We start from the raw sequence: 21,874 nt of genomic DNA, 5'->3' as shown, positions 1-21,874 counted from the left end.
CATGGTACAGAGCTGTATTGAACTGGTGAACTTAGTATTAAATTAATTATTTATTTACCCACCTCATCACAAAATGGAAAACTGAAATGAATACACCTAAGCAGCTGCAGAGATTTCAATACAGCTTTGCACATAATGTTTTCCATAGGTGTCACTACATACAGATTAGGGATTTTTAAATTTCAGAACAACACCTTTTTCCTAGTCTCTGACATCAACAGTATCTGAGAATATAGGAACATACAATCTGCCAGCAGAACATTTTTTCCTGATGGGAAGGAGATAAATACCAAAACACTGGTCACATCTGTGTGATTAAAGCATTTGGAATATTTAGACTTAATACATCAGCTAAAAATATACATTGTCTGAAAATAAAATTTTCAGACCAAAGGCAGGTAAACATAATTCTTCTACCTTGACCTTTATTCTAGCTACCACTAAAGCAAAGAAACAGAGATTGCTTAAAGGTGAAGCTTTATTATTAATTTACTTTGCAACCGCTAGCCACCTGGGATCAAGCTAGGACAGGTTAGTCAGAATCCTTACAAAATGAATTATTTGTTTTACAAATGTCTAAATGTTTTAGTTTTATGGCAAAGCACGGATATAGGCACATATTGTTATTACTTTGTTCAATAATAATTTCATGCTGTCTATATTGAGTAGGTCACATTTTTTTAGATATCCGTAATGTTTGACCAGAATAGTTAATATGGCATCATAAATCAATTTTAAAAGGTTAACTACGAGGTATCCAAAGATCCAATTGCAAAGAAAGACAGTGTACCGATACACATACACATACAAGTGTTTAAAAGAAGCAATTCAGCTATTGCATACACTGTGCTGCAAAAAGGCTACACTAACTCTACACTGCTACTTATACGCACTGTGACATTTTATCCCTTTTATTTTCAGAATTATCAAAGGGTATCATATTCTAATTTAATTGAATAATCTTGTTTTTATAGGGACTATTCTGTGTAAAGGGGTTCTCCACCCAAAAACATGTTTTTGGTATTTTGTGTATAATGAAAAAAAATGTAATTCTAAGCAACTATCTAATACACGTTAAAGATTTCCAGCTGGCTTGGAACATTGTTTGAGGAGTCAGAGGTAGTGGTAAATTTTAATGGCAACTACATTTACAAATAACTTTAAAAGAATTACAAAATCTTAATGTATATTGCAAAGTGCTTAGAATTATAGAAGTCAATTTTTCTTTAGGCCTATGGCATACTGGGCAGCAACTCATGACTTTCATTTAGTTGTGGTGAATGTATATTGGTGTGGTGTGATTATGCTTCTTTTTATAGGAGTAAGTTTATTGAATTTTATTTTGATTTGGTGCCATTTTTTCAGAACAAAGGTAAAAAAATATCTCTAAGGTAGTATAGCACATACATACAAGTCATGTATTAATAATGCCTATAACGTAAGGCTTATTAAACAGAACACTTCTTGACAACTGAATTTTATCCTGCCTCTTTTATATCTTAAACTTTATTTATACACATCTAAAGCATCATGGCTCACAGATACAGCAATAATCACATTCAGTGCAATCACTTACACTGCAATTTGTATTATTTTACATAGTGTTCTATTACATAATATGAGTAGTATGCAACAAATAAATGGTAACTTTAAAACTGGCAATGAGCATAATTTTGTGCCTTTTTCTCACCTTGTATTTATGGCTTACCTATAGCAGTTGTTTGTAAACTTGTTGTAACTGGAAAATGCAATTAGCACACCAAACCCAACACCAAGCGAGAAGCAGATCTGCGTTGCAGCATCAATCCAAACCTTTAAACAGACCCCAGAACCAACAAAACAAAGAATGGTGAAAGGAGGGGGAGAGGGAGAGAGAGCTGTTATTAGAGATAATTGCAGGAAACTCATTAAGCAAAAAGATGAAAGATAATGTTGAATGCAAGGTAATTTCACAAATTACTGTTGCATGGATGTGCCCAATTCCAATTTCTCAGATTATTGCTTTGAGTTGTCAAGTCGTGAGGACTATGAGAGGAAATTATGCCCCTCTGTTACTCTTTCTTATGGAAAATTAAATATTGGTTTAACTTCATTGTAAATTAATAGAATAGGATCAGTAGCTACTTTGGTTTCATTAAATATATTTCCTCAAGCTGCCGTGAATCTTTGAAGACATGCTTAATATGATAAAATTATTGTTTTGTCAATGGCAAATCTACCCCTAAATGACCTGTGCAATAATAGAGCATTTCTGCATTGTTTGTAACACCTTAGAAGTTCAACACACTTAGGTTATTGTTATTAAGCATCACTGATCTGAACTGCAGTTTGCAGTCCCAGAGAACACATATTGCTGTATCAAACATTAAGAAAACCAGTTATTTACAGCTGTTTGTTTTGTCATTCTAAATGACAGTGACCAAAAGCAGAATGCTTTGCTAATAATATGGGGGATTGCAGGGGCCTCATTTATCAGGTGGGTTGTTATCTATATAGAAGGTTTTGCACAAAAATGTAATTTACTTAAACTGCCCCCCCCCCCCCCCCCCGAGCTGAACAAATGGATCTCAAGCAAAGATGAAGGTGGAAGATTCACTCACTGTCACTTCAATATTAGCTGGTTTCCTCATCCACATGCTGATGGGAAGTTTTGGTTGCCCTTTTGGGCATACATATTTTTCTATAAATGACCAACTTTACAAAGGTAGCAGTGGGGTAAACCATAACAAGCAATCACAGGCCTTCTTTAATTATTACACTTTACAAGCTAATTGGTTGCTGTAGACTACTGCATTGGTATAATTTCATACCCATATTTGTAAATAGTCTCTAGTAAGGTTATATCAGTATATTTATTATGTTGGTCCTGTTATTAAACAAATTAAAATCCTCTTAACCATGAAAAATACAATTTGTTTCTAAGCTTGAATTCTGTTGAAGTTACATAGTTACATAGGGTTGAAAAAAGACCAGAGTCCATCAAGTTCAATCCAAGTAGCACAAATAAGTCAGCTTTTTGAGCTTGTTACATTAACAAGACTTTGGGGTGGCTTGAAATGGGAATGTATAATGGGAAGACTTAAGACTTTGCAAGGGCTGCACCCCTTTTCTGCAATTCAATCCCACAGCCTGTCCGACTTTCTCTCAATCTTTCTTTCTTCAAAAGATTATTTAGAAAAGCTTATGTTAGTTTAACATAACTTCAGTGTGCTGCAAATACCCTGTGCTACAACTCTCACCTTGTACTTGCTGATCTTGCCCATTCCCACACCTTATGTCTCAACCCCTTTTCCTTATAGACTGTAAGCTCTTTTAGTCAGGGCCCTTTTCACCCCTTGTATCTGTTATTGGTTGCTTTTCATGTTATTCTGTATGTCCAATGTATAAACTCATTTATTGTACAGCGCTGTAGAACATGTTGGTGCTTTATAGATACATGTTCATAATAATAATAATAATATTAATATCATCACATTTATTCATTGTATCAGGCTGCTTAGTAATTACTTCAGTTTTATATTGCATGGCAACAAGTGCATTCTGAATCAGAATTGAGAGTAATAAGCCCTGTATCAGTAGCTTTTATGAAAGATGTAGCCTTACTCTCTGCTAATGTTTTGGTTATTTCCACCACCAAAACAGCAGCAAAGAGCACAATGAGCATGAACAATGTCACTTACACTCAACATCAGAAGATCGAGAGCTGCTTTTGGACAACGTTAAATAACATTGGGGAAATGGTTGGATAGAACTGAACATAAACAAAAACTGCAGTCGTTGGTAATTTAACTTACTGAAGCTTCACAAAGCCTTAAAAAGTCTACACTGAGATATGCTTTAATGCCATCGATTGCTCCAGGAAGAGTTACACCACGAAGAAGAAGTGCTGTTAGGACCACATAAGGCATTGTGGCTGTTATCCAAACTACCTGGAAACATAAGCACCAAATTAAAATCTACAACCAAAGTATGGAATAATAATAATATCACATTTAATTCAACGTAATACAAGGAACAATTAAATGTGAAAATAAACTAGATAAAAGGATAGACTGCAAAATAAAAAAAATGTTTTCACTATAGTTAGCCAAAAATGTAATCTATATTTATAAGGTTGGGGTGAACCGATGGCCATTTGCAACAGCCTTTGCAGGTGGCCATACATTGAAATATCTGCTCAAGTGTGAGGATGCCAAATGAGAAGATCTACAATGGAACTTAGGCTAATGCCAGACAAGGCGTAGGGCAGACTTTGCATTATCTGGCATTTTCATGCGTATATCGGCTACATGTGCCTGCACCCGAGCGTATCTCATTCATTCGGGTGCAGGCACATGTAGGAGGCGTAGGGCGGAATTTTCAGCAAGCGCTTTTCCGCTTGCCAAAAATATCCGCCCTATGCCTCGACTGGCATCAGCCTTAGGGTCACAAGGTACCAGTGGGTGGAGGAAAACTGGGATGAGCTACTTCCAGACCTTAAAAATGGTTCCTTACTGCAGACTAATCTTACTTTTCCAGATGTTTTAACTCCCTTCCATAAGCTGAAGTAAAGAAACACGATCACAACAATAAGACAAGATGTCAGTTTCCAGCGAGGTGAGCCTAAATCGTGGATCCCTTGGCTTTCATGTAGATGCAGAACACCCCGTCTAAAAATAATAAAATTACAGTTTAAAACAAGGCCTGTAAGAATGGAAAATTGATACGTATTTGCTAATTACATAGCAAAAGAAACATACAAATATATTTAAGTCTATTTTAACTAGTTACATGTAGAAATAATATGAGACGTCTACAAAGTAACTAGAAATACTGCTCATCGTTTTAAACAAGTTATTTTTATTATGTGATGTTTAACATAATTACTGTATGTTATGTTGGGGATACATCTTATTGTGCTTTTAAATCCATATATCTTTAGAACCAAACAGAAGTTACATAATTTTGGACTTGTTTATAAGCATATATTTTTAGTATGCACTAGCCTAAGCGACATGGTTTGGTCAATAATCTTTTTTAAAACATTATTTTGATTCAGCAAAGTGCATACTGGATAATATTGTGGCCTTAAGGGGTCCTTCAACTAAAAACAGGCTTTTGCATATTGAAAGAAATATAATTCTAACAATGTTTCTAATATTAATTCAAGATTTTCAGTGCAATTTAATGGTTTTACAGTTATATACAATTACAGTTATATGTAAATGCAATTGCAAATGAAAACAGTGTTTTCCCGTTCTTTGGGTCCGATTCATAAAATAATGTTACATGGGTCAGCTGTCCTCTAGAAGGCCCATATATTACCACAACTGCAAGTGTTGTAATTGTGCTAAAATGGATGCAGGTTTGTGTGATTACTGATGCTATTCATGTAAGGTAAACTTTTGCCAAACACCTTGCTCTTCTGCAAAGTTGCACTGGGCAACAATGTACAGCCCAGCCTGCTCATATTGGCACACATCATATTAATGCAGCAGCAACAAGCAAATAAATGCTATGTGCTATCAAGGATTCCTGAGAACATGCAGCACCGTGTGGCAGTTTTTCATGAATGATCTTTGTCCTCTTATTCTTTATTAGTATCCCATTTGTTTGAGTTCCTTTGTATTCTTCTGCATAATCTTTAGTACCTATTTCCCCCAACCAAAACATATGGCCACAAAGCTAACATATTAAGAGGCTATCAAAGCCAAACAGATTTCAGCTAAAAAAATAAAAGAAAAAATATTTGAACCTCAAAAGAACATCCCCACCTCTGTAAATCAGGAATAATGGTAAACATGCTGTAGCCACACATCAAAACCCCCTGACACTGGCAACATCTGTTGCAGGAAAACATTAGCACAACAAAAGAACATCTTTCTCTGCATAAAAGAACAGGTGTTGAAAATAACTACCTTAGTTTCACTAGAAGATTGATGCTTTCGATTCCTACAAATAAGCAGGAGAAGACACCAAACTAAAAGTTAAGAAAGCACTGTGTTTTCAAAATTAAATGGGTTAATTATGTTTCCCTGGGGTGCACAAGCACTTGCACCCTGGGGAAAGCTACTTTCTGCAGGAAAATGAAGAAAGCAGCAGTTGAGCTCTGTCCTTACCGCCTGCTAGCAATGTGTGGCTTGACCCGCAACCTGCATGACCCCCAGGTTTACCTTTACTTAGGTTAAACAGATTAGGGTTGAAATTTTGGGTGACTATTGTAGATTTAGTTTGGGTGCAGGTCAGACTCAGGAAGTGCACTAATCCTCTGCTCCAAAGTTTCCCTGTCTTGAAACCTAAGGAGAGCACAGAAGTAGCGTACAAAATGGAAAGACCCGGCTACCGGTTGGGTGTGTGTCCTACCCAGGCAACATTTTGAGGGCTAGGTTTGGGTGCGGGTTAGGGTTGGGTGCAAGTTGAATTTTTCCTGACCCACACATCATTATGCCTGCCATAGGACAGGCAGCAAGGACAGGGACCATGTGTGGCCTGCTCATCATGCTGTTCCATAAAATGCACATCTGAATGTGGGAGGTGGTGCTTGTTGGGTGTTTCACAAATACCTTAGATATTAGTGGTTTTATCAACTGTAAGAGTGTAAAATCAGATGTTATTGATTGAAACTGCATAACTGCCAATCATGAGCCAGATACAATTTCTTGAAATAAAAGAAGATTAAACATGTGATAAGTTTTTCATATAAAACCAAATCTGGCCCTAAGTATGGTACCATACCGCAATTATTTCTACTTTCTGAGGAAGGCAAAATGCTGTGGAGCCCATGTTATGTGGAAACAATGCACCAGTGTGACCCTATGTCGCAGACTCTCCCTACAGAAAACTTCAGAGTGTACTGGTAGACCATTTAAGTTATGAAAAGGGATACTTAAATATGTATAAAATTAACAGGTGTACTTATAGAATCTAAAATGGCATTTATAGGTGGAGTTTGCATTTTCTAACAAAGCAATAGAAAAAGTATGCTTTTTATTTACTAAAAAAAATTACAGTTTGTTGAATCCTATTACATTTTTTCATTTTAAATGTGTAAATGATGAAGTTTCTCTGTTTTATTAATATAGACTACACATTTTGGTGGAACTTATTGAAAGACGAGCTTACTGCCGCTTATTTGTGATCTGCTGTAGTGATTATTTTTAGATTAGCACCTACAAACTGATAATTCAATAGACCTTCTGGGAGAGGTCTCACAACCATTGCCTCAGATAGAGTAATGGTAAAACATGTATGGTTTTGCTTGGTCACCATAACTGGATGAATTTTCATGCTTTCTCCCTCTACTCCAGGTAGGATTTTATGGGAGATGCAAAAGAAAGATGTGTCCAGCAAGTGCCAATCTAGAGTAATGGGAATTAATGTTGATTAATTTAATCACCTTTATAAATAACACCTTTATAAATAACAGAAAAAACACGCACATATATCATACTTTACAGCTGTACAAGAGAATTGAGAGAAATACTGAAATATTTTACCTGGTTATGCTGGGTGCATGATAAAGCAGGATGATGTACTGCATAGTAAACAACCATTAAGCATTCTGTTATAAAATGGTTCATAAAACTGTACCCCCAAAAGTCAAGCTTGGGAATATTGAACCTAAATTAAGTGGTAGCAGTCTGCATGCCATGATTAGTTGCACATCGGCCCTATGACTTGAATTTGGTTGATCAATAAACTATGTAGATTGATTGAGTCAAGCATTATAAAATGGAAGAGCTGGTCAAAAATAAAGTACAGCTACACTACTTTTAACCACTTTTATCAACAACATCCAGGCTTTTACTAAAATCTATTGGAGGGTATAATTTGTTCTACATTGTTATTTGCACAGAATCACTGGAATTATCTCATTCCTCTCTGTAAGGGCTTTAAAATTTTACTGTAAAAGAAAGAATTACAGAGGAAATGAGCCAGTACTTACTCAAAGTATTCAGCAGCAGGTGTGACTTTATAAGTATCATTCAAGCCAAATAAGCTGTAGTCACTGAAGTTGCTATATTTTGTCTCAGAACAGTTGGGACTGTTCCATGAATTGTTACAGTGAATCCAAGGTAATTCCGAGGTAAAGGAGGAAAATAGATACTGCAGAGCCCATGCAATGATTACATTATAAAAAAAGCCAACATATAAAGATATCAAAATGACCGTATATCCAACCCCTATAAATAAACAGAGAAAGAGTTAGTTTAGGTGAATTATTAGATACGCAACAAAATTTTTTATCATAAGACTATATAACATGCTATCATAAGGCTATATGGATAATGTATTATTTCTACTGCATTTATAATGTGCACATCTTCCATTCTCCAGACAGTATAAGTATAGGCCCCTGTTGAGCATGAGAGTGTTCTTAAATGCAGTATGCACCTTTGAGGGTGTATTTGAATGCAGGGTACCCAGAGAATATTATAATTGCAAACAAAACATCTGTCTTTATGGAGCCTTGGATACTAAGTACATTTTCATAATTTTTATTGTGTAAACATTGTAATAATGGATCACTTCTCAGCTTTAATAAAGGCTTTCTTCCCTACCATTTTAACAGCTTTGTCCCCGGGCAAGTTTTCTGCATATTTGTCAGACAGGCAGCAGCTGAAGACTTTAAAGAAAGTTGTTTTTTTGTCTCTGCCTTTCATGCAGATCTCTTAGCTCATGTTAAATTAAGGTAGTGACTAAATGTTGAACTATGGTGCCACAACTTTCATCAGCACTACAGCCAATTACCTACCACCAATATATTATAATTTGAAAACAGGGAGCAAGCAAGATTTTACTGTACACACTTATCTTCACTTTCATATTGGTGCACTGCATAGAGGAATGAAATAGCTCAAAGCAGAGCTGGGTTGGAACAAGGCAGAGGCAGAAGAGAAGACGGAATTAAGCAGATCCCAGCAAACAGAAGAGAGGAAGGCAGTAATCGCAGTTATCAGCACACAATACTAGAATAGGGACTGTTCCTAGATACAAGCTATTAAACCCCAGCTGTGTGTACTGTGGGGTGGTGAATGCAGCAATCTGTTAACAGGTGCAAAAAGGCTGATTCATAACAATAGTGTTTAGGGAAGACTGGCCGTTTTCTTCCACTTTGCTTAGATATGGGGGAAACAGGCTAATTTATTACAGGGGGATGCAGGGAGTCAAGCTGAAATTTCAGGAGAGTGTGCTTATGTATTGCAAAGGGGTCTGAAAGAGACTGTGATGCTTTATAAAATTATTATAGACGATCTGTTACAGGGGAATGAGCCACTGCTGTCCTGTTACTGGGAGGCTATGCAATTTTATTCATGAGGATAAATGTGCTGTAGTGTTTCTTTATTTGCACTTAGCACCCTATTCTGCACTTAATAACTGTATTATGCATGGAGACTGCATATATCATAGTATGGTAGAAATGCAATCTGAGGTATTTGTACTGTATTTTACTTCCTAAGTTTCCTTATTGCTTTCATGTTTTATTTGTCTATTTGTGTACATTGTTATGGATTAGTTTAAGGTGAAACACATCAATGTCTCTGGTTAAAATAAATCTTTCCTAGCTTGGGGAAGATAATGATATTCGCCACCACAAATAAGCAGCAGGTTCCACTTTAACATGTTGCTATTACTTTTTAATCAACAGAAGCAGCGCAACTTAGCTATTCCACCATATATTTCTGAAGCAGAACACAAGGACCCACAGAGTAACACAATTTATTCAAATTGTATACATTTTCCAATACAACTTGCTGTATGGCAGTTTCATCTAAGTAATAAGTAATAAATGCAGATCATAAAGAAAAAATGGATGAGAAAATAAAAGACTGGACAGCTTGGGATGGCTACAATTAAAATGAATTCATATTTAAGAGGAAAGATGAAGCAATTGCCTATTTTCTTCTACTGCACAAAAACATGTCTGAAAGATATTTTTCCAAAGCGATTGCATTACGCTTGTCTTGGTTACAACTTGTAGTCTATGTAAACAACAATAATATTTGTGAATGCCTGTAACTAAAGTTGATGTTTTGTATGGCTATTTAAAATGCTTTAGTCCTTTGAGTCCTGGACTTGGGCAATAACAAGAATATTGGTTTATGTTAGAAAAGTCTAGCAATGACCTACATGTTCAAATCAAAAAGGCAAGCAGGCAGACCCTAATTAGAGAAGATTCATACAACTGCCAAGAGTAGAAAGCACAGGACGTAGAGGTGGCTCTGGCCACTATTAATATCAAAGTGCACTTTTTAAAGAAATTACCTTTAAATATAGGGCATATTTTCCACACTCCAGCAGCTCCTTCTCTGTTGAACTGTCCAAGGGCTAGCTCCATGTAAAATAGGGGCATGCCAGCAATAACCATGAAAAATATGTAGGGGACCAGAAATGCACCTGCAAGAGGGACAACATATACAAGTGTCATTACGGAAAATTTGCAAATCTTTCAAAAGATTTGCAAAACGGTGAAAATGTTGCGTGTCAAAAAAAAATTGTCGCCCGTGGCTATTCTTTAGTCGCGAGGCTATTCTTTTGTCGTGAGGCTATTTTTTTGTCGCGCGGCTATTCTTTTGTCACGGGCGACAATTTTTGGACGCACAGCGAAACAAAACATCCATTTTGCGAAACAATCCGCCAATTGCGAAACGCAGAAATTCGCAACGAATCCATGCCTGGCGAAACATTTCACCCATCACTAGTCATTACCCAACTAGGCTAGTCATTTGTAAGAGCAGCAGGTTTCTCTGCAGTTGATTTCTCTAACAGACCATAGTTAAGAGAGTTAGACAAGTAATACCTGATGTCTTTGCTATGCTACTGTTCTTAATCCCCAAACAACATAATGATGCTTATTAATAAAATAATGTAATAAGAAACGGTCATAATAATAAAATGCAAACCTGTTTCTAGGCTTAATTTCAAAGAAGTAATACTTGGACCAGCCTTGGCTAATATAAAAAACATTCAAGAGTAATAAAAATAGAAGAATCAGGTCAGTATTTTCAGGATCTTATTAATTTCTTTGAGGATCAAATTAACTCTCCTGACAACATCAGGTTGAGAACGTATAATTCATACAGAAATGCAGTAAGCAGGAAATATTTTATGATTATCTATCATCCACACCTCTACAAATGACGCTAGGAAAAAATAAGGTCAGGTTATTATATATATATATTTATGTAAACAAAATATTCCAGAGTGGAGGGAAATGTTATACAATGGAACTGAAAACAAAGGCAGTAAAGGAACTTCTGAAAATATGGGGATATCATGATGCTGCTCAGATGCAGCAACATGTCTGCAACAAGCTATTCCATTGTACTGGAGAGCCAGGGGTTTTGGGCGACTGTAGAGTTATAAGCCTAAAATGTAACTGAAATATACATATACATTAACTAGCAGCTTTTAGGGCTCTGGCACACGGGGAGATTAGTCGCCCGCGACAAATCTCTCTGTTCGCGGGCGACTAATCTCATCGGATTGCCATCCCACCGGCGAAAATGTAAGTCGCCGGTGGGATGGCACACGATGCACAGGCGATTTCGGCAAATCACTGAAAATGCCTCGCGAGGCAACTTCGGTGATTTGCAGAAATCACCTGCGCAGAGTGCGCCGGTGGGATGGTAGTTCGGGGAGATTAGTTGGTTCTCTTTCCCCCATCCAACGCCCACATTGTTCCTGATTTATCTATAACGGTTAACAATTCTACCATCACCCCATCTTTCCAGGCCTTGGGGTTATTCTTGATTCTGCCCTGTCCTTCACTCCTCATATCCAATCACTTACCAAATCATGTCACTTTCACCTAAGGAATATTTCCAAAATACGATCATTTATCACCCAAGATGCTGCCAAAATTCTTATTCACTGTCTTATAATATCTTCCCTGGACTACTGTAACTCCCTTTTAATTGGCCTTCCCCTCCAAAAACTGTCCCCTCTCCAGTCCATAATGAATACTGCTGCCAGGCTCATACACCTCTCCAACCACTCCTCCTCTGCCGTGCCACTTTGCCAATCCCTGCACTGGCTTCCCCTACCATCCAGGATAAAACTCAAACTAATGACTCTCACATACAAAGCAGTCCATAACTCTGCCCCACCCTACATCTCTGAACTTATCTCTAGGTACCATCCAACCCGCTTGTTACACTCTTATACTGACCTGCTCCTCAACTCCTCTCTCATTCCCTCCTCACATACTCGCATTCAAGACTTTGCAAGGGCTGCCCCCCTTCTCTGGAATTCGCTCCCACAATTTATCAGACTTTCTCCCAATCTCTCTGCCTTCAAGAGATCTCTAAAAACACATTTATTTAGAGAAGCTTACCCTAATCTAGTTTAGCAATACCCTGTGCCACACCTCTCACAACTCTGGTCATGCCCATTCCCACACCTTGTGTCTCAGTCCTTCTCCTTGTAGATTGTAAGCTCTTTTGGGCAGGGCCCTCTTCACCTCTTGTATTGTTCATTGGTTGCTTTATATGTTACTCTGTATGTCCAATGTATGAAACCCACTTATTGTACAGCGCTGTGGAATATGTTGGTGCTTTATAAATAAATGTTAATAAAAATAAATAATAATAATAAATATGACTGTGGATTCTTCAGGAAACACCACAATATTTCCTAAAAAGAATTGCAACTTAAACATTGCATTTACTTAAAACTATTGTTGCTTGCTGTCTATAATCTCTGGGCATAAACTTTAATTTTGAATATTCATCCATGAACATGCCCTAGGATTTTAAAATGATAAAGTGTATTGCAGTTAACATCCTTCTGTGAATAGAGGGCTCATTTACCTGCACAAGTGGTGTGTACAATTTCAGGGGCAAGTTGCAATGTTTTATACCCACAATTCAGCCGTTTTTACCACAATATCACTGTGGCCCAATACTGCCTTGCTTTCTCTACAATTGCTTTTGATACATCAATATGATTGCAACTGGTGTTAAAACAGCATAATCCTTTGGTCACAAGTCTGCTGTGTCAATGAACTGAGGTCACTGGAGCTAACACCACATTCATGATGGTGGTAGCTTCAAGGTTCTACAGCATCAATAGGTGCACTTGAGTACAATTCTTTGTAAGGGGTAGGAAGAACGAATGGATTCTTAGTGCAACTATGCAGAAGTGCGGGCGCTACTTTAGAGACATGTGTCTGTAATTAATGGTACCAATTCACACTATGATTGCGCCATCTTTGCATGACCCCCAACTGATATTTTTTCTTTAGGGTAATGTCACATATGTTTTCCCATATGCATATATTTTCCTCACAGATGGCTGGCCAATTGTCAGGCAGGTTTGACCCATCAGGTGAGCACTGCATCAGTGCGTTGATGCAGTCCTCTAACAACAGGTCCTTGTTATGATCCTTAGTAAAATTGTTTGGTGTCACTTCTAACATGTTGATGCACATGGGGAGGCTCAACAACTGGCACATTTGCTCATGGGCAGCAACCCATTCTGCCATGATTTATATGGTGTAATTTTATTATTAAATTACACTGTGCACATTGCAAATAATTATTTCTACCAATTTATAAATTTATTCTTGAACCAATAAATGCAGTTTTTTAGTTTATTTTAGTCATTTTTGGGTGTAGGTGGCCATCTTATGTCATTGTGCCTGATGCTGTGCTTTCAGAAAGAGCCAACCTTTCCCAATTGAACTTCTTTTAGATAAGCTATTGTTTCTCTTACTCAGTATAACAGGAAGAGTTATGACTTGGCTTTTACTATTGAGTGCTAGTCTCATATGTACCATTAGGTGGGGTATGGAAGCATTTTTAGTTAAAGAGGTTTCAGCGAGCTGTTATCTTGTTACCTGCCCATTGTTCTGCTGATAGGCTAAAGGGGGAAACAGAAATGAGATGAGATAACTTTAACTTGCAGTGCAGCAGTAAAGAAGGGACATAGATTCACGGGAGGACAGGGTTATTCTTCCCCTTTACAGAGCTGGTAAGGCCCCATCTAGAATATGCTGTTTTTGGTCTCCAGTGCTCTAACGGGACATTATTGAGTTACAGAGGGTCCAGAGAAGGACAACTAAGTTGGTAAAGGATATGGAAAGTCTCAGTTATGAAGAAAGACTGGCCATGTTAGGGCTGTTTACATTGGTGAAGAGGGGCTTAAGGGGTGATTTGATAACTATGTATAAATATATATGGGGATCATATAATAATCTCTCTAATGCTTTATTTACCAGTAGGTCCTTCCAACTGACACAAGGCCACCCATTCCGATTACCAGAAAGGATTTTTTACTGTGAGAGCTGTGAAGTTGTGGAATTCCCTCCCCGAATCAGCCATACAGGCAGATACATTAGATAGTTTCAGGAAGGAGTTTAGATGGCTTTTTAGCAAGTGAGGGAATACAGGGTTATGGGAAATAGCTCTTAGTGCAAGTTGATCCAGGGACTGGTCCGATTGCCATCTTGGAGTGAGAAAGGAATTTTTTCCCCATAAGATGGGGTTTTTTCCTTTCTCTGGAGCAACTAGCAGTTAGGCAGGTTATAACTTACTATGTTACTATGCTACTAAGATTATTAAAGCACAAGTCACATGGCTGAGGGCACATGGGAAACTAAGAATATAGCTAGCCCCATGTCAAATTTCAAAATTAAAAAATATGTTTGCTCTTTTGAAAAAGATTTCAATGCAGGATTCTCTTGGAGGAGCACTATTAATGCATTAATTTTTTAAGAAACATGTTTTCCATGACAGAATCCCTTTAAATGACTTGCAAGTTACAATGACATGCCAAATTACACTTGTTATTTGCACTCTGCCTTGTATGTAGTAAATGATCCTAGTATCTTTTTATTACATAACCCCATAAGGGAACACCTTTTGAAGGAAGGTGTATTCCAGGGCTCTGCACTTTGTATCTTGCACCCAATTTTATTAAGTGAGTACTTTTGTGAAGAGTGGCTAAGCATGCAAAAACTTCCACTGCTACAGGCTTCAGGACTAAGCTGCAACTTTCAGTGTTTATTTGAACACGATGTGTTTTGAGCAAAGATCAAATAAACACTGAAGGTTGCAGCTTAGTCCTGTAGCATGTATCTTTGTCCCCTTATTTTTATCACTATAGTTCTTATAAAAGAAACTAATGACACAACTAAATAAATGCAGTCATGTCACTGGATGCAATTATGTCATATGCTCTTGGTAATAAATTATAGATCATTGATACTTCAAAATCATTATTATTTATGTCTGCATTTCTGTGTATCCATATAAAAGATCATGTATGTATACAATAAAGTTATCATTAAATTATCATTAATTCCATTGAATTACACTTACCTCCACCATTTTTGTAACAAAGATATGGAAACCTCCACACATTGGCTAAATCCACAGCAAATCCAATAACAGACAGGAGAAAGTCAATCTTCTTGCTCCATGTTTCTCTTTCTCCATTTTCAGTGTTAATCTGGGATGGACTAACAAGTGCAGAATTAGTGAACTGAACTCCATTCTGCTCTTTAACAAGGATGAGCTCCACCTCCTTAGGGCCCATTGTATTTGATTCTTTAGCTGGAGCAACCACTGAAGACATTTGTCCTACTGGTGGTCTAGTTTTGACCATGAGGTTTTGATGACACAGTATGGAGATCCCAAGTGGTGTCAGTTAGATTCTGCTTAGATAAATAAAACAGAGATACATTTTTAATTTGGCATGGCTTATATACAGGCAGTGTATTATTGTTGATTCATTCTTTTATTAACTGTTAAAAATGGTCCACATAACTCATGACTACTATAATTTTTCTAAAAGTTCAATTTTATTTACTGCTGAGAAAACTGAATGTCAAATCAATACTGGACACTTTCATGGCAATAAAATACAGATGCTCAAAATGATCTTGAAGAAAATGCATGTGTCTAGAGGCTGTCATTTGTGGACATTTATGCTCCGTGGCCCTACATTGAGGGCAATTCTTGTAATAAGAAATTTTATAATTGAAGAGCTATTTGCCCTGTTTGCCCATCATCTGTGTCTTGTGTTTTGAGAGATGTTGCCACTGTCTGTCTCATGATAGTTTGTCCCATTATACGGTTCTTTATATGTTGAATATTTAGTAGCAAATAAACCAGGAATGGAGCTTCTGGACCGTTATATGTGTTTCCAGTCTCTGTCCCATGACAGTGTATTCTGCTATATGGTTCTTTACGGATGAAGGAGCATACCAGACATAAGAAAACCAGAGCCTACTGCGCTATCATTAGGGCTTGGTCTTTAGGAAAAATACCAAGAAAATTAATTAATGCTAAAGTTATAATCCAGTTAGGCATATAAAGTGACCTCAGGTTTATACAGTTTGGGCTTAGTGGTAAATTTGATACAGTATATTGGTATTTATGTGAAAAACTTTATACTCTAATTTCTACTTGCTTCCTTTTTGTCTACTTTGATTTCTGATAACAATTAGGAACTACATATGTGGAAGGAATTGTAATAAGGATTTGGTTTAAGATTCAACCAAAGTCCAGCTCTTTTTGTTTGATTCTGTTCCAGAAAGAATCATTCTTCACCTCAGAAGAGGAGTGCAGTGATGAAATCTAAGGAGATTGAAACAGGCTTTCTAAGTATGGATATATTAATCTGAATTATAAGGCTGTATCTGTGCTATCTGTGCAGTTCAGAATGCATTGATGACCACAGGGACATTAAAGAATATTTTGCACATCTTCATCTATAATTATTTATGTGAACCTCTCATCTTTGGTTTTATGGTGCTATGTGATGAAATGTGTAAATACCCCCTGTTTTAAGAAGGGTTCTAGTGCAGCTACTATAATCAGTTATCAGCCACAAATTGCAGCTGTACAGACAACTTGGTCCACTGATCCATTCAGTGTTCACAGTTCCTACTTTTATATTTTGAAAACAATAATTTGGTTTCTCATAAAAATCATCATTAATGTCATCATCAGAACTGGGCTTGAAAATTCATTTTGCCTTACATCACATGAACACATGTTTTGCAAGGCATTTTCCCTGATTGACTTATATCTATAATACTATATTTTGAGTGTATGCCTGCATGTGGTACACCTCAGATTGTAAAAGCAATTATGGAACTAATAAATTATTTAATTTTTAATTTTTTGTAGGAGAACTCTATATAATTTTATTTTATCTTTAAACAAATATCCTTCCAGGATGGAGTAGATTTTTTGAGTAATTTTGCACCAGTTCTATCATATAAGCTAAAGAATTGCAGGATTTACACGGGAGGTTCTACTTTATAACTAGGCATTACAGGGTCATAGGCTACGGGGCACAAAATATAGCTACATAGAAATTCAAGAAGAAAAAAGTGTGGTAATAAAAATATATAACAGGATAGATTTTCATAAACAGCGAATATAAAGAATATAAAAATGAATAATTAGGGTGATTATAATGCTGCTAAGGGTAAAGATTGTGGTGTATAGGAAAAACAAAAGAGGAATGCCATTTTGTTATTTAGAACAGAGAAAATATTTACATTTATACTGATTAGAGTGCTGTTATGTTGAGTGAAATATTCTGTTAAGTAAAGAAAATAGGATACTTTTATGTAAGCTTATTTTGTAAGCAAACGAGTTGTTACATGGGTAAATAATAAGAAAGGGATATGGTGCCATAATGTAGGCTTAATACAATGTTTGCTGTTTATGGTATTGTACTGATATTTAACCTGAATTTTTATGGCGCTGGTATTGAAAATGAGCATACTTTATAATGCTTTTTTTATAGTGATTGCTGCATTTAAGGGAATTTAGTGCTGTTAATTAGGAAGATTGTGTTATTATTTAGGCTAAATATGGTGCTGGTGAAAAGGTTGCTGTTATGTAGAGTAAACATTAATTGAGTTGATAATATATATATAGGACCAATGGGACCTTTTGTTTGGTTTTGTTGTTTTTTTTGAAAGAAAATACATTAAATAAAAACTATAACTTAACATTTTCAGAAAAATGAAAGAAAAAGTAAGCTCTCCAATACACATTAAAATGTTCAGTGGTTTTAAAGTTATTTTTCAATGTAATTGTTATTCAAAGCAATGTTCATTTGCACTGCTAGTTCTAAGTTCATCAGCAGAAGCTAGCTCTCCTCCAGACAAGACTTCAATTCCCACCATGCTTTTTCACAGGTCTGTTAATCAGCTGGCTTCTGCTGCACAATAAAGAGTCTAAACCACCAGTAAAATACATTTTTAAAAAACGTTTTAAATATTTAACTAATGTATACTTTACCATAAATTGGGTGCTGTAAGGGGTTAATATGAGGATATGGTGTTGGCATTTAAGGTAAATTGGGTGCTGCTTTCAGTGTAAATAATTAGGGGGTGTTGTGATAGTATGTAGGGTTAATATGTGTTGTTAAATATAAGAATGTTGTGATGTATTTAGGGTAGTCCTATGTGGTACTGCTCCATTATTCTAAAGCCCAAACAGGAATTTTAAATACTGTTCAGAAAATCACAGTCACCCTTAAATGTCTGAACTGTACTTGGTTTATTTAAATAGGTATATAATCCTAGTAAAAGGGTGGGGTGTAAAGTAAATTATGTTTTACAATTTTATGGGAACTGGAAATTTGCTGGTGTTAACACTGTTCCTTGATTCTACAAATTGTTTCCCTGAATAATAATATATAATAAATAATAATCTTAAAAGCTCAGAATCGATTATCCATCTCTTGACCACAAATGGAAAATACATGTTTTGATGTTACACAAGTGAAAAGAATAAGTAAATTGCCAGCTTGACATTTTATAAATCAATGAAAAAGTGAAGGGCTGCCATTAGCGTCTCTGGGTTGTGTGAATGTACAGCAGGGTGCGGTGCAGAGAGGATTACAGCTTTGGGTTTGTATGTGCAATTCAGTAAAACATGATTCCCAAAATAAAAAAAAACCAGATTGTATGATGTACCCCATGCTATCTTAATACACAAACTTCTGTTACAAGTACATCTATCTATCTATCTATCTATCTATCTATCTGTCTCTCTGTATGTCTTTTCATCTTTTTATCATTTATTGTATTTATCACTTAAAGTGCTTTATTTTGCTACAGTTCTTCTACAATCTCTAGATAAGTACAGTATTACCTATCCTGCTATTTTTTACACTGTTGCCACCATTTCTGGAAATAAATACATGCCTTTAATTATCTCTAATAACTTTTACAAGGTCCCTGTATGGTTTGCATCTGATATACAAGCAGGTTAAAAATGCTGAAGAAAAAAAAAGATGCTTAGTTATTGTCAGTGGTGGAAAAAACATACAAAACCTACTGATAAATCCTAAAACAAAATGATAGTTTTTCCTTAGCAATGGATTTGCTTATAAGGTAATTATACACAGTCTGGCGCAATATAACAAAGTTATATTCCTGGCCAATACATTTCTGCAGGTTTCTACAGAGGCGCAAGATAACACAGGTTTTTTTTTACCAGAATTATTATTTCATCCTGTGAGATGTTCCATTTAGCAAAGTGTCCCGAAAAGGCAATTATACTTAACTCACAGATCTTTGTGGAAAGGAATTATTTAATATGTATATATTCAGCACCTTTAGCTAGATGGCATGTGCAATAATGTGTACGTGCAATAATTTAAGAAAGTCGGGTCACTTTATGTTTAAACTACTGTAGTGTCTGCTAGCTAAGTAATATCATTTTACATATTTCATTGTAAAAATATGTTAGATTAATTATTTAAATATAATGCCATAAAGTCAAAATGAAAAGAGACAGTCCCTGTGGAATATTTGTTTTGAAAATGAATATTTTACACATTGCAGGGAAATGAAATAAAAATAGCGACAAGAGAACTATAGTATCTGCTAGGGAAATAGGACTTACCTGGATTCAGAGAATGCCCATGAAGAGTGCTTTTGGTTAGATAAAGCTGCAGTGGCAGTGATTTCAGTCGGGGAAGCTGCAGACACTAGCCATGCATGCCTGGCACCGCTAGGGCTGGCCTTGCAACAGAAGGTGAATGTGGGAATATTAAAGGTTTGAATCTCTCAGAGATCTTCCTTTCTGTCTCTCTGCTCAGGGAGAGGCACAGTCATCTGTTCAGAGTGAGGATCCTTCAGCTGCTGAGGCAGAACTTGTAGCAGGGGCAGGTACAGCTTCAGGGTGTCATGATCCCTCCCTTCTCCTTTCCAAAACCCCCCTGCTCCTCTAGATATTAACTAGCCATTTCACACTTTAGATGCAGAATCTTTTGCCCACCCCCCCAACAAGACTTAGGATCACAATTTTCAGCAAAAAATAATTAAAAAGGGTTTTTTTATTGGTAAATAGTAAACATGTAGTGGTGTCTCAATTAAGGGTAAAAGATGTAATATGTCAGAGGATGTACAGTCTTTAGCAATATACATTTGTAAAGTAAGCTAGCAGTTAAAGGTATGCATTTAGGGCATGTATCCATGGGTCCTTTTTTATTCACTGGACTGCAGCTAAATTACCAGTGCCCATTACTGGGGTATGACCAGTGTTTAAAATTACCCAGATAAGTGACAATATACAGTATAATATCCTGAATATTCTATCCATATAAAGAGTAATGTCATCAGTTATAATTTGTTCTTAGTGATTTAATTTCTGTCACCTGAAATTTGTGTATTATATAAAATGTTATATCCCCTGTTCTAAAATAAGAAGTTATAAGTCACTTTGAGGTTTTGTGACCCGTATATGCACTTGGCTTTCAGTGTGATGCATTTATATGGTCATGGAACGTCTTGGTGACTTATAATATCCAACTGTTGCAGAGTTGCAATAACTTTTTATCAGCATACACTGGTGTGGAGCCAGAGCAGCCGAGCACCTGATAATGTGAGAGATCTTTTGGTGCATACCTTCTGTTGAATGCTCACCATTCTGCAGAACTTCTTATATTTTTTTTCTTTTTGGTTTTATTTTCCCTCTTCACAATCAAGTGAGAGAGACTGTGCATATCTATATATATATATATATATACATTCCAATTGACAATGCGCACTCCTCATCCTTTATAATTCATAAAGTACGAGTTCAAGTGCATTTTTTTTGTGCGGTACTCTCTCTCTCTCTCTCTCTCGCTCTATATATATATATATATATATATATATATATATATATATATATATATATAGTATCACTAGGTCCGCACACTCCCATTACTCACTTTACTCCATATCCAATTCAAGGGTGCTGCACATGGTTGTAGCTCATATTCATTCCAACTGACAATGCGCACTCCTCATCCTTTATAATTCATTTATTGTTGCATTAAAAACATCAACGTTTCGGTCCAGGTCTAGGACCTTTATCAAGATGTTAAACAGCACTCCTAGGATTCAAAGAATTATGAACAAAATGCAAAATTACTTGAGTAATAACCTTTCTATTTTTGCATTTACATTTTGTTCACAATTCTGTAGGTCCTAGGAGTGCTGTACGAGTTTGAGTGCATTTTTTTTGGTACTAGCACCCAGGTTTTGTTGTTGTTAATGTTGTGCACCCATATATATAAATATATATATATATATATATATATATTAATTTAGCGCCAAATTTACTAAAACTGTAACATTTCCCATTTTTTCTTTTTAAAAATTTGAATAAACTCATTTCCTCAAATATCTAAATTGAAAAAGTCTGTGTGGAAAAAAAGTCGGAGAAAAGTTGGGAAATTGCACAAAATCCAAAAACTGTAAAAGTTTCAAAGCAAAGAAGGATCCCTCCAGAGAAAGGAAATCTGCCATTGACTTCTACATAATCTCAGCAAATTTTAACTGGAAAATGCATCCATATTTTTAGCCATTTTGTAGCAGTAAATGTTGAAAAATTCAGGACATTTTTTTCTGTGACTTTTAGGACTAAAAAAT

At 36.1% G+C, this 21,874-nt stretch overlaps 1 protein-coding gene across 2 annotated transcripts in view; it reads right to left on the bottom strand.

Annotated features, from left to right (window-relative positions):
* The window catches only part of slc6a3 (solute carrier family 6 (neurotransmitter transporter), member 3), a 30,375-nt gene extending 10,260 nt beyond the window's left edge, over positions 1 to 20,115 (bottom strand). Inside the window, exons 1-7 of one of the 2 annotated variants that reach the window (XM_004915332.4) lie at positions 19,860 to 20,115; positions 15,303 to 15,640; positions 10,246 to 10,377; positions 7,925 to 8,162; positions 4,511 to 4,649; positions 3,795 to 3,929; positions 1,709 to 1,812 (exon numbers count right to left, since the gene is read on the bottom strand). In XM_004915332.4, coding sequence (XP_004915389.1) covers positions 1,709 to 1,812; positions 3,795 to 3,929; positions 4,511 to 4,649; positions 7,925 to 8,162; positions 10,246 to 10,377; positions 15,303 to 15,588 — 1,034 coding nt within the window. In that variant the 5' untranslated portion in view covers positions 15,589 to 15,640; positions 19,860 to 20,115. The remainder of the gene's footprint in view (positions 1 to 1,708; positions 1,813 to 3,794; positions 3,930 to 4,510; positions 4,650 to 7,924; positions 8,163 to 10,245; positions 10,378 to 15,302; positions 15,641 to 19,859) is intronic. The other variant, XM_002933128.5, reaches the window with a different exon arrangement.
* Positions 20,116 to 21,874: the final 1,759 nt, after the last annotated feature.

Source organism: Xenopus tropicalis, chromosome 6, assembly GCF_000004195.4.
Source record: "Xenopus tropicalis strain Nigerian chromosome 6, UCB_Xtro_10.0, whole genome shotgun sequence".
Lineage (NCBI taxonomy): Eukaryota > Metazoa > Chordata > Amphibia > Anura > Pipidae > Xenopus > Xenopus tropicalis.
This window is presented reverse-complemented; position numbering and strand designations above follow the sequence as displayed.